At 37.7% G+C, this 11,374-nt stretch overlaps 1 protein-coding gene across 1 annotated transcript; it reads left to right on the top strand.

Annotated features, from left to right (window-relative positions):
- Nucleotides 1-1,320: 1,320 nt before the first annotated feature.
- On the top strand, nucleotides 1,321-3,525 carry LOC131646517 (probable WRKY transcription factor 4). Its single transcript, XM_058916539.1, has 4 exons — nucleotides 1,321-1,913; nucleotides 2,037-2,614; nucleotides 2,734-2,895; nucleotides 3,052-3,525. Exons 1-4 carry the CDS (start codon nucleotides 1,641-1,643, stop codon nucleotides 3,332-3,334), a joined length of 1,296 nt encoding a protein of 431 aa, XP_058772522.1. The 5' UTR covers nucleotides 1,321-1,640; the 3' UTR covers nucleotides 3,335-3,525.
- Nucleotides 3,526-11,374: the final 7,849 nt, after the last annotated feature.

Genomic DNA, 11,374 nt, shown 5'->3' with positions numbered 1-11,374 from the left:
TTCCATTTTTCGCGGGTAGCGACACCGGGAACTACAAATGCTCTGATTTCCCTATTACACTTAAGGGGTATGTAGGCACAAGAAGTGATGATGTCTTGCCGAACACACTTTTAAATTTTTTTTCACCCTCCCACTTTATTTAAACAAAAAACACATAAACATTTTATAATAAACAAATATACATACATATATATATATATATATATATATATATATATATATATATATATATATATATATATATATATATATATATATATATATATATATATATATATATATATATATATTTCAAAGAGGTTCTTACGGAGTACCGTAGATGTGTGGGGTGTTAATACCTTCCCCTTGCATAACCAACCCCCGAACCTAAGATCTCCAATAAGTGTATTTGTTTTGATTTTAAAAACTTCTTTGGGTTTTATTTTGTTCTTTTCCCCGTTTTCTTTGAAAACAATAAAGCGCAGTAACGACTCTACTAAAATGTCTGAGCTAAGTCAATCATTGATTTTAGTTTCAATTTTTCACCGCTACAAGAGCGTGAGAAAAAAAGAAAGCGTTGGAGTAAAGATGAAAAAAATGGTTGAAGTTTAATAGATGATAAAACAGTTGCATAGTAATAATGAAAAAAATTTGGAAAAAAAAAACCGTCGTAAAATATGTGAAAGAATTGGAATTGAAAAGATTTAGAATAACAAATATGTAATTGAATTTTCCAAACATATTATGATTTGTGAGGCCAACCACGTGGCTTAATGGAAAAGAGAAGAACATATTTTAGATTTTTAAAAAAAGAATCTTTTAAGTTTTGATGGGGTAAGATTATTTTAAAAAAAAAAAAGACCAATTACATATATATTTCTTGGGACGGTTTCACAAGACTCAAAATTAAATTCAACTCCAATTTTTATCCAATTTTTAAACATTCATATGATTAGAAAAAAGTTACGTGTTTACTCAGATGATAGTTTATAGGAAAAAAAGATACGCACTGACAGTGTAAAATAGTTTTACACTGTCAACCAATGACGATCATGAATCAGGACAAGTCATACTGAAAATTTAAAAAAACTTGTATGACATAGCAAAACGTTATATTCTAATTGGATGACAGTGTAAAACTTTTTTACACTGTCAGTGCATAACCATTAAACTCTAGTTTATATTAGTCATCAACAAGAATGCTAACAATTATTGTATTTCCAATAATTGATCTTGAAACTTCTGATTAAGCTTAGAAGCTTAGAGATACCTTCTTTGTCTCATCCAAAGTCTTTTTTTTTGATAAGCAAATGAAGGGACTTTATAATAAACAAAAATATTAAAAAATAAACCTTTTGTGAAAGGGAAAATCTCAACAGAACATTTAGTTGGGGAACCAAAGCGTAGACTTTTTGTCCTGTTTTTTCAGATCCACCAAATTCAACCCCCTCAAAAAGCAAGAAACACGCATAAACATGTAATCACAAAAGACACACACAACACAAAGGTTTCAACACTTTTCACAATCCTCAAAACATCACTGACACAAACGTTTCATTATATTACAACAAACTTTTCTCTATCCATTTTTGAACTTTGAAGCTTTCTTTTTCAACTCTCTGGTTCAAAAGTCAAACTGAGTTGGATGTTCAACGGTGGAAATGGACCGATTACCATGGAAGGAGGAAGAAGAAGCGGCGGTTGGCGGTGGAGAAAGTGGACCGCCGCAAAGACCGAATTTAACTCTGCCGCCACGTACGGACGGCCTTTTCAGCGGCGGTTTTAGCCCCGGTCCTATGACGTTGCTTTCTAATTTATTGACTGACGGTGATGACGGCAAGTCCTTCTCCCAGCTTCTCGCGGGTGCCATGGTGTCTCCGGTTGCGGCCACCTCCGGCGCGCTTGAATCATCTGACTTTTTTTCACATCATCAGGTGAATAAATGATTAATTTATAAATATCAACAACTTATTTACATAATTAAATATAAATAAATATTATCGTCGGAGATGGAATCCGACTCTTGAATTTTGACATACAATCTCCATGTGATGTAGGTGTCATTTGGATTGTCAAACCATTCAGCACAGGCACAAGTCTCATTTCAAGGTGGACAATCCAACACAAATATATATAACCAAGCTGAACATTCATTGTCTGTATCAACATCCACAGCTCACGCTCCTCTCGTCGAACAAAGGTTGCAGCCTTCTTCAGTGAATGTTGATAAGCCTGCTGATGATGGTTACAATTGGAGGAAGTACGGACAGAAACAGGTGAAAGGTAGTGAGTTTCCTCGAAGTTATTATAAGTGCACACATCCTAACTGTCCTGTGAAGAAAAAGGTCGAGCGGTCGCTTGAAGGTCATGTAACCGCGATTATTTATAAAGGAGAGCATAATCATCAACCTCCGAATCCTAACAAGCGCTCGAAAGATGCTAATGACAATTCAAATATGCAAGGGAATGGTGATTTGTCTTATCAAAGGGGGAAGACAAACTCAACGTCTATGATGGATCCAGAATCGAGTAACGCAACAGGTGAACATCTATATGGAACGAGCGATAGTGAGGAAGTAGGTGATCGTGAAACTGATGTGGGGGAGAAAAGAGTTGAGCCTGACTCCAAAAGGAGGTGAGTTTTTGTAGAAAATATTTCTGGTATATTTCAAAGTTGTTAATAGCATACAAAGACTAATTCGATTAAATAAGCAACTATGTTTATGTTATCTTGTTATTGTTGTTATTATGTAGAAATACAGAAGCTGCCATCTCAGATCCAATAGTTTCTTCACATAGGACTGTCACGGAGCCTAGAATCATTGTGCAAACGACTAGTGAAGTTGATCTCTTGGACGATGGTTATAGATGGCGAAAATATGGACAGAAAGTTGTCAAAGGCAACCCTTATCCTAGGTGATACCGATTCTCCTCCATACTTTTATTACACCTTTTGAACTATTCATTGATTATTCTATACTTTACTGCATAATGCACTGATATGATATCAATACCATTAACCTCTTTTGTTGTCATGGAAAAATTACTGATTCTTAGTTATATAATGTTTAGGAGCTATTACAAATGTACAACAGCAGGTTGCAACGTTCGAAAGCATGTAGAGAGAGCTTCGACAGATCCTAAAGCAGTCATAACAACATACGAAGGAAAACATAATCATGATGTTCCAGCAGCTAAGACCAATAGCCATACTTTTGCCAACAAAAATGCTCCACAGTTAAAATCACAAAATACCATTTCTGAGCAGCCTAGTTTCGGCAACATTGGTAGCGTTGGCGGAAATGAGCAACAACCTGTTGCGCGTCTAAGGCTGAAAGAAGAGCGGATAACTTAAGAGCCTAGATTAAGGCTCGAAGAACTGGTAATCCGATAACTTATATCACAAGCGATCTTTACTTGGATGCTTTAATGGATTTGTTTTCAGTCTTAGGCCAAAGTTTTGATCAAGTCCTCAGGAAAGAGTTAAAGGAGAACAAGTTTAAACAAAAAAAAAAGAGTTGGTGGAGATAATAGGGGGGGGGGGGGGGGGGGTGGTTTGGATGATGCTGTATCATTTGTGCCTTGTGTACATTGAAAGTATAAGTTTTTTTTTTCTTCTTTATATCCTAAAATATAAGTTATGTTGTGAACACAGTTATTCAAAATTTTATGATGTAATTTCTTGCTCAATGATATTTTTTTAAAGATGTCACAATTTTGGATCATATAATAAAGGATTAATACTTATTATCCACCTATCATATGGACGTTTTTTTAAAAAATCTCCTGGAAAAAAAAATTTGTATGAGCTCCTTCAATAAATCCAATATGGTAATCAAGGTAGGTTCCAAAATGAAAGGGACACGGTTATTCAAAAATTAATTACATTGTTTATACAATATAAATTTCCTAAATATATATGTATGGGCTTAAAAAGTAGTATAATACGTGACAATCCCTGATGATTAATTGTCAGGGGTTTTAAGGTACATATTTTTTCTCAATTCCAATATTGAGGTATTTATAAAGGTCATGTGCCTGGATTTTAGACCCTTTGGAAATAGTAATTACTACTAAGAGGATGCATAATGGATGGTTAATCCACTGCTATTTTTACAAACATAGTCAAATGGCCAATTCTTTATCGCTGCGAAATGGGGACATGTCATTTCTGTACTTTCTTATATCAGGCGACCATGACGTGTTCAATAACAATGGGAGGCACATTTAAATGGCTGCCCAAACTAAAAAAGGGCAACAGGAGAGACCTTATGGACTCAACTGAAGTCCGTTGTCTCTGTCTTGTCACTTATGAACCTTTTCAAATATACTAATACATAGTTCCTAAAACACGAGGGTTTGTAAATGGTAAAGTGTTTTAGTTTTTTTTCCTTCATTTGGACACCCCACAACGGCCCTTAAGTGGAGCACTTTAACATGGCTCAAGTTGGGTTCTTCTGATGAGACTTTAAGTGAGTCCTCTAGGCAAGATTTAGTTGAGTCCCTCTAGCGAGACTTTAGTTAAGTCCATCCGGCACGAATTTAATTGAGTCTCCATAACGAGACTTTAGTTGAGTCCCTCTGGCAAGACGTTAGTTAAGTCCCTTCGGAGAGACTTTCGTTGAGTTTCCCCAAGCGACACTTTAGTTGAGTCCCTCCAGGCGCGATTTTAGTTGAGTCCTTGCGGCGAGACTTTAGTTGAGTTTCTCCAATGAGACTTTAGTTAAGCTTTTGAGGTGAGACTTTAGTTAAGTCTTTCTAGGCAGGACATTAGTTGAGTCTTTCAAGATAGACTTTAGTTGTATAATGGAGTTGACATTTATGCTACTGCTCTCTAAGATGACAAGGATCTCCTTGTGGAAATCCATCATTCATATTTCCGTTTTTAAGTCAACAAGGATCTTTTAATGGAATTCCAACACTCACGTTTACCTTTTAAGGCTGCAAGAATATATTTCCCTTTTTAAAGCCAAAATAATTTATTGCTAATGATAAAGTTTCTTCGAAGAGATTCATGCATTGGTAAGTGGCTTGCCCTTCTAACAATCAACTATAATAATATCTTAGATAGACTTAATTCAAAGTTTTGGGAATGAATCTTCCATTAATTCCTCGAGCTTGTAGGCTATATGAGGTGATTTATAGTATATGTGATATGGTCCTTCCTAGTTGAGTTTGCACCTTTCCATGCTGGGCGGGCACAACTGTCGCACGCTCGCGAAAAATGAACAGAGTCGCCACCAATATATTTATCCCATAAGGGAAAGGAATATCAGAAAACCTAACAAAGGAAGGAACAGGGTCTTGCGACCAGAGAATCAAGGTACGGGAGTCGGTTACGCAAGGGGAAGGTATTAGCACCCCTCACGCCCATCGTACTCGATGGTATCCACCTATGTCTGTTTCTATCTAAAGGGTGTGTACTATGTCTATGTCTAAATGCGAAATGAATGCAAAATGTAGGGAAAAGAAAGAATTGTACTCGCACGGGCCCTACCCCGCTGCCTACGTATCCTTTTCAGGAATCAGAGTTACCGTAGCTCGGCTAAAGATTTTCTGTTTGTTTTTGTGTTTTTTAATTGGGCGGCGTTAACGTTCACGTTCTTGCATAAGGGAAGACCTACGATGCGTACGAACGGAAATGACATTGCCCTTAGGTGCCAACGAGGCAAAAGAAAAAGATTGGTTTGTGTCTTTTAGGGTAGATGAGTGATGAACAGTTCCCACTACCGGGCCACTCACCACTTTCTCTACTTTGCTTTAGTCTGAACCATTGTTAGATGTTTTAAGTGTTTTTTTGGTTGTGTATTTTTTAGGGGAGTTTACTTCACGATTCGAATCACATAAAATGTATAATGATCGAGAAGCGGATTAGGGAATGAATCCCACTCACTTCCATCCCATTATGTAATGCTTGAGAAACAGATTAGAGAATGAATCTCACTCATTTCTCTCCCATTAATTAATGTTTGAGAAACAGATTAGGGAATGAATCCCACTCGTTTCTCTCCCATTAAGTAGTGACCGAGAAACAGATTAGGGAATGGATCCCACTCGCTTCTATGTCACTAAGTGATTGAGAAATAGATTAGGGAATGAATCCCACTCATTTCTCCATCACTTGCTTAATGTGATTCGCATCTTCCGTTTATTAATGTTTTAAAGAGTTGGAAAAGAAAAAGAATGCAATAGGGAACTAGATCTAACATTCTAATCTATGTTATTCTAATCTACTAATGGCCCTAAGGTCGAGGATACCTATCCTATCTCAATTCCTCTTAACAAAGAAGGAAGAGTCTAAGGGAACATGGCAAGTAGCAAGAGATAAGCAACATCAAAGCAAAAAATGAGAGGCTAAGCATGGAAATGAGAGAGGGAAGCCCCAAGTCAGTAGCAAAACAAGGGATTGAGTGTCCCAAATCAAATACAAAAGCATCACGGTATCATACAAAAATATCCACAAGAAGTTACCAAAGTATCGCATGCGTCGTTACTTACCAATTAGCGGACAAACATCAATTAATCAAAACAAAAACAAGTGAACACATGAGCTAAGCTTGAAGTCAGTAGCAAACTCATTCATTTAGTTCTAATATCCTATGTTAATCTATATTAGTCAATTAGCATGAAGCAATACAAAACTCTAACCAAAACCAGACAACACTAGGTTAATACTAGCTAAGCGGTTTCAAATTGTGAATGAAGTTAGAAACATGCAATCGAATGGTACAAGTCAGTAGAAAATAGCCTATACTAGATGCCTAAACAACCACAAAGTCATGCCAAAGAGTTTCACACAAAATTACGGGTCATTTGTACAAGTTACGGTGCAATCGTCAACCAAAAACAAGTTATTTACATGTGAGAAAGGAAAATCAAGTAAAATAGGAAAACATGATTTAAAACTCTCAATTTCAGGTCTTAGGACCTCTAAACATCCCTAATTATATGTACAAAAGAAACCAAGGCTATTGCATAAATGCATTTCAATTTGAGAGCACAAACGTCACAATTGTCTATTAGAAACACATGGTAATCGAGTCAAACAACACTAACCAAATACCAATCAAAACAAAGAATTAGGAGTTCATCTTTTATACACAACATCATGGGTTAGTCTACAGCAATCATACAAAAATTGGTAGTTAAATTCTGATCCTAAGGTATTAAACGAAATCACTTTGCGAAATCTATCAAAACCGAAAGAAACATGAACATACCAAGGTAAATGATTTATTGGAGGTGACAAAACAATTTCTAAAAATATAAAAAAATATCACAATTATGTACACACAAAATCCTACTTAAAATCTATTTTTATTTATTTTTTATTCGAAGGGAATTTGGATTATGAATCAAAATTAGAGACAAAAACAATTTCTAAATAAAACCAAAATCTGTCTAGAAAGGGGGTGTGTTAGTAATGTTAGCATGAACTGGATTTATGTGTTAGCGCGTATGGGCCTATAGCAAGGGGGTGCACATAGCGAGCCCAAGGGAGTTTCAGTGATCCAATTATTATTGTTTTCAGATTTTTCATTATGATAATTAAAACATTAATCATATCAGAATTAATTATATACAATGCAATTAACTAGGATTAACATCAATTAACGAAAAATAATAAAGAGGGCTTAGGGTTACTTGTGACGATCCCGATTCCTCTCTCGTTCGCAGACTCTCTCTTCTTCAACGACGGCGCGGCGGAAAATTTCTGAGTTCAACTCCGATCAACTCTCTCAGCTCATCGCTTCTCGCCGTCTTACTCTTGTATCTCTCTCGACTCAAAACACTCGCTGCAGCGGCCGGAGAAATCAACCTTCACCGACGAATGCTCGATCTAGTTGCCGTGAAACCATGAACGAAGCAGCGCTTCAACTCTGTGACCTCGTTCTACTCTAGCTACCGATTCTTGCTGATAGCCCCGAACGTCGATATCCAGAGGTGAAGAAATGAGTCGTGATCTTAAAGAACTCCGATTGAAGAAGAGAGCAAGGTTATGGTGATGAAGATTCGATGATTGCAAAGTTTGTTACGATTTCTTTGGTGAGTTTCTGTTATTTCCGTGGCGTCTTCTCTTCTTTTGTTCTTCTTCTTCTACTCTTTTCTTGAATTTTCTCTGTGTCGTGTGTGCCGTGGTGATTGAGAGATGCGAGTTGAGAGCTCCGTGTGCGTGTGCGAGCAAATTGCGAGAGTAACGGTGGAGGTTGGTGGCTGAGCTCAGGCTGGTTCAGAGCTCGAAGCAAGTTCTGAGCAACCTTGGTTGTGAGCTTTAGAGTGAGGGTGAGGAAGATGAATTGAGATGGATAATTGTTGGGAGTGATACGTGTGAGGGTTGAAGGAGAAGAAGGAGAGGTTGCAGAGAATTGTGAGGGAGATGGAAGGTGATGATGAGTGAAGGTGAGAACGGGTGTGTGTAGAAGATGGCGTGAATGAGGCGTGATCAATGGTGGAGTGAAAGAATGGTTGAGAGAGTGAAGAAGATGAAAAAATTGTGAAGCAGAGAATGGTTTTGATTTATAGAGGTGAGTTCCTTCTTCTGATTTTCTGTTACCTTCCTCTTGAATTCTGTTAGCCAATGTTAGCCTCTGTTATGATTCTGTTATGAATCAGTTAGGAAGTTAGGAGTGAGGTAGTTATGAACTGATTTTCTTCTCAATTTTCCTCTTCTTGTAATTCTGTTATGAGATTTGTTTGTAAAATTCTGTTGTGAACCGGGTTTTCTTTTGCCAATTTCTGTTGAGCTGCTAGTGAATTGATGCCGGTTTTTTTTCCTTGCATTCTGAAAATTGCCCTCTCTTTGGTACTGATGCCGACTCGGTTTATTTGTTATGCAGGTTTTGATGAGCTAGCAGGTTGTTGCAATGGGGCTGTTGCTGTTGAGTGCAAGATCGGTTTATCGTTGATGACGGTTGGTATGTTAGAAGATTTGTTGTTGAGTTTAAGAGTGAAACTGAGTTATGAAGCAAGCTCTGTAGGGACTCCATTTTCTGTTAGCTTGATTGTAATTGTAATTAGCTGTTAGGACAGTTAGGATTTGAATTTTGCTGCAGGGCTGCTCTCTCTTTTGATCCCTTTTCCTGTTTGTTCTTTTTGTGAATTGCATTTCGTATGAACTGTACACGTGGTTTTGATTCGGGACTGTCATAGTGAATGTGGAGATAGTGAACTGTTAGGTTAGCATGACACTTAGCTCATTGTTTGTGAATTCCCTTTGGACTTGGAAGCATGATTTTGTTGCATTGATGTGGTTTTTTTCTGGTTTTTATGTGTGCAGTGCGGCTGAGCTTGATGTGCTACCTCGGTCTTTTGCGGGGGAGATAGTAAATTTAACCATGGTTGGAATCTTCATGGTTAAGGGACCAAAAGGCAAGGCGTGAGGAATATTGAACCAGGACGAGAACACAAAGACTTGGAGATGTTATGGATATTAGAATTAGGCTTAGGATCAAAATGTGTAAATACTGGATGATCTTGCCCCTGTAATTATTTCTTGTGATGTGCTTTTGTAGTAATGGTAAGGTTGTAATGGAATTGACTTTGTAATGGTACTAATATGATGGTAATGATGATTGAAATGTCTAAGTCCTACTGCCAGCATGTTAACGCCTTCCATCTTGTTAGCTTTTGAATTCAAGGTAGAACTCTAAGTAACAAACTTTCTTCCCCTTGATTTTGGAACGGAGTTAGTGTCATGATGATGTAGTGAAACTTGAAGCCATGATGCTTTGACTTTGTAAGAAAACTGTCTCTCAAGTAGTTAATTCAATCTTCTTCCACCTTTGCAAATTTGAGCAAAGCAATCCAAGTGGAATGGTAACCAAAGATATGGATTAATATGAATTTAGTCAAAAGTCACCAACCTTGGGAATGATCTCCACGTCCTTTTCTATCAATACATCAATAAATCTCCAATTGAACCACCAAGCATTCTTAATCATAATGAGTCCACCAAATGCCTAGGGAAATAAACCCTAGGTCAAAACATTCCATGTGAATAGAATTCTTCTGATCAAGTGTTTTCAATATCTGAACCAATCCTAGTCTCGACCATGTACGAGGCGCCATCCTTATGGAAACAAATAACCTTGCCGAGACCTAAGTGAAACTTCAGCTTGTTTCCTGACCCTTGATCCCATGCTTTTAATAAATGAATGCAAAGCCATGCAAATGCCCTAATGAAGGTATGCAGATGAAATGAGAAGTACAAGCCAGATAAAAGTAAAAGGGGTAGGACAAATTTGGGGTATGACAGCTGCCCCTATTTAATTGTCTTAAACCCGAAGGTGAGATTGGCGCTAGCCTTTCGAACATTCGAGGTAGAAGAAAATTAAATACCGAAGTGCCAGAAATTTGTCCTAGAGAGAAGATGGTGTAAGTGTTGTCCTTATTTTTGTTTTGATATCTGCTGGGGAAAGAGAAGTTGTTTTTCTGGTGGAGAGATATACAGTGAATAATGGATTTGAATGGTGATAACTTGCGACGTAGCCAAAGTGCCAATACAAGGTTTTCAATGGAAATGATTGTTGTATGAGACTGTGATTGGAAAGCACGGGTTCGATGGAAGGATATGATTTACTGACCCAAAAAATAAAACAAGGATAAATGACTCGAAATCAGGGTGAGATCAACAGATCCACGACTCAAAGAATTGGAAAAGACGAGGATAAAGTCGTCAGACCTACGATCCATGACTCGAAACTAGGGTAAGATCACCGGACCTACGACCCACAGGAATTGAAAAAGATGAGGATAAGGTCAACGGACCTACGATCCACAAGAATTGAAAAGGATGAGGATAAGGTCAACGGACCTACGATCCACAAGAAATGAAAAAGATGAGGATAAGGTCAACGGACCTACGATCCACAAGAAATGAAAAAGATGAGGATAAGGTCAACGGACCTACGATCCACAAGAAATGAAAAAGATGAGGATAAGGTCAACGGACCTACGATCCACAAGAAATGAAAAAGATGAGGATAAGGTCAACGGACCTACGATCCACAAGAATTGAAAAGGATGAGGATAAGGTCAACGGACCTACGATCCACAAGAATTGGAAAAGATGAGGATAAGGTCAACGGACCTACGATCCACAAGAATTGAAAAGGATGAGGATAAGGTCAACGGACCTACGATCCACAAGAATTGGAAAAGATGAGGATAAGGTCAACGGACCTACGATCCACAAGAAATGAAAAAGATGAGGATAAGGTCAACGGACCTACGATCCACAAGAAAGGAAAAAGATGAGGATAAGGTCAACGGACCTACGATCCACAAGAAATGAAAAAGATGAGGATAAGGTCAACGGACCTACGATCCACAAGAAAGGAAGAAGATGAGGATAAGGTCAACGGACCTACGATCCACAAGAAATGAAAAAGATGAG

The sequence above is a fragment of the Vicia villosa genome, linkage group LG2 (assembly GCF_029867415.1).
Source record: "Vicia villosa cultivar HV-30 ecotype Madison, WI linkage group LG2, Vvil1.0, whole genome shotgun sequence".
Taxonomy (NCBI): domain Eukaryota; kingdom Viridiplantae; phylum Streptophyta; class Magnoliopsida; order Fabales; family Fabaceae; genus Vicia; species Vicia villosa.
This window is presented reverse-complemented; position numbering and strand designations above follow the sequence as displayed.

Excerpts from the sequence above, each read along its gene's own strand:
- LOC131646517 (XM_058916539.1), top strand. The coding sequence starts at position 1,641 with ATGGACCGATTACCATGGAAGGAGGAAGAAGAAGCGGCGGTTGGCGGT. Across the intron at positions 2,615-2,733 it reads GAGCCTGACTCCAAAAGGAG|AAATACAGAAGCTGCCATCT; the intron begins GTGAGTTTTTGT and ends GTTATTATGTAG. Across the intron at positions 2,896-3,051 it reads AAAGGCAACCCTTATCCTAG|GAGCTATTACAAATGTACAA; the intron begins GTGATACCGATT and ends TATAATGTTTAG.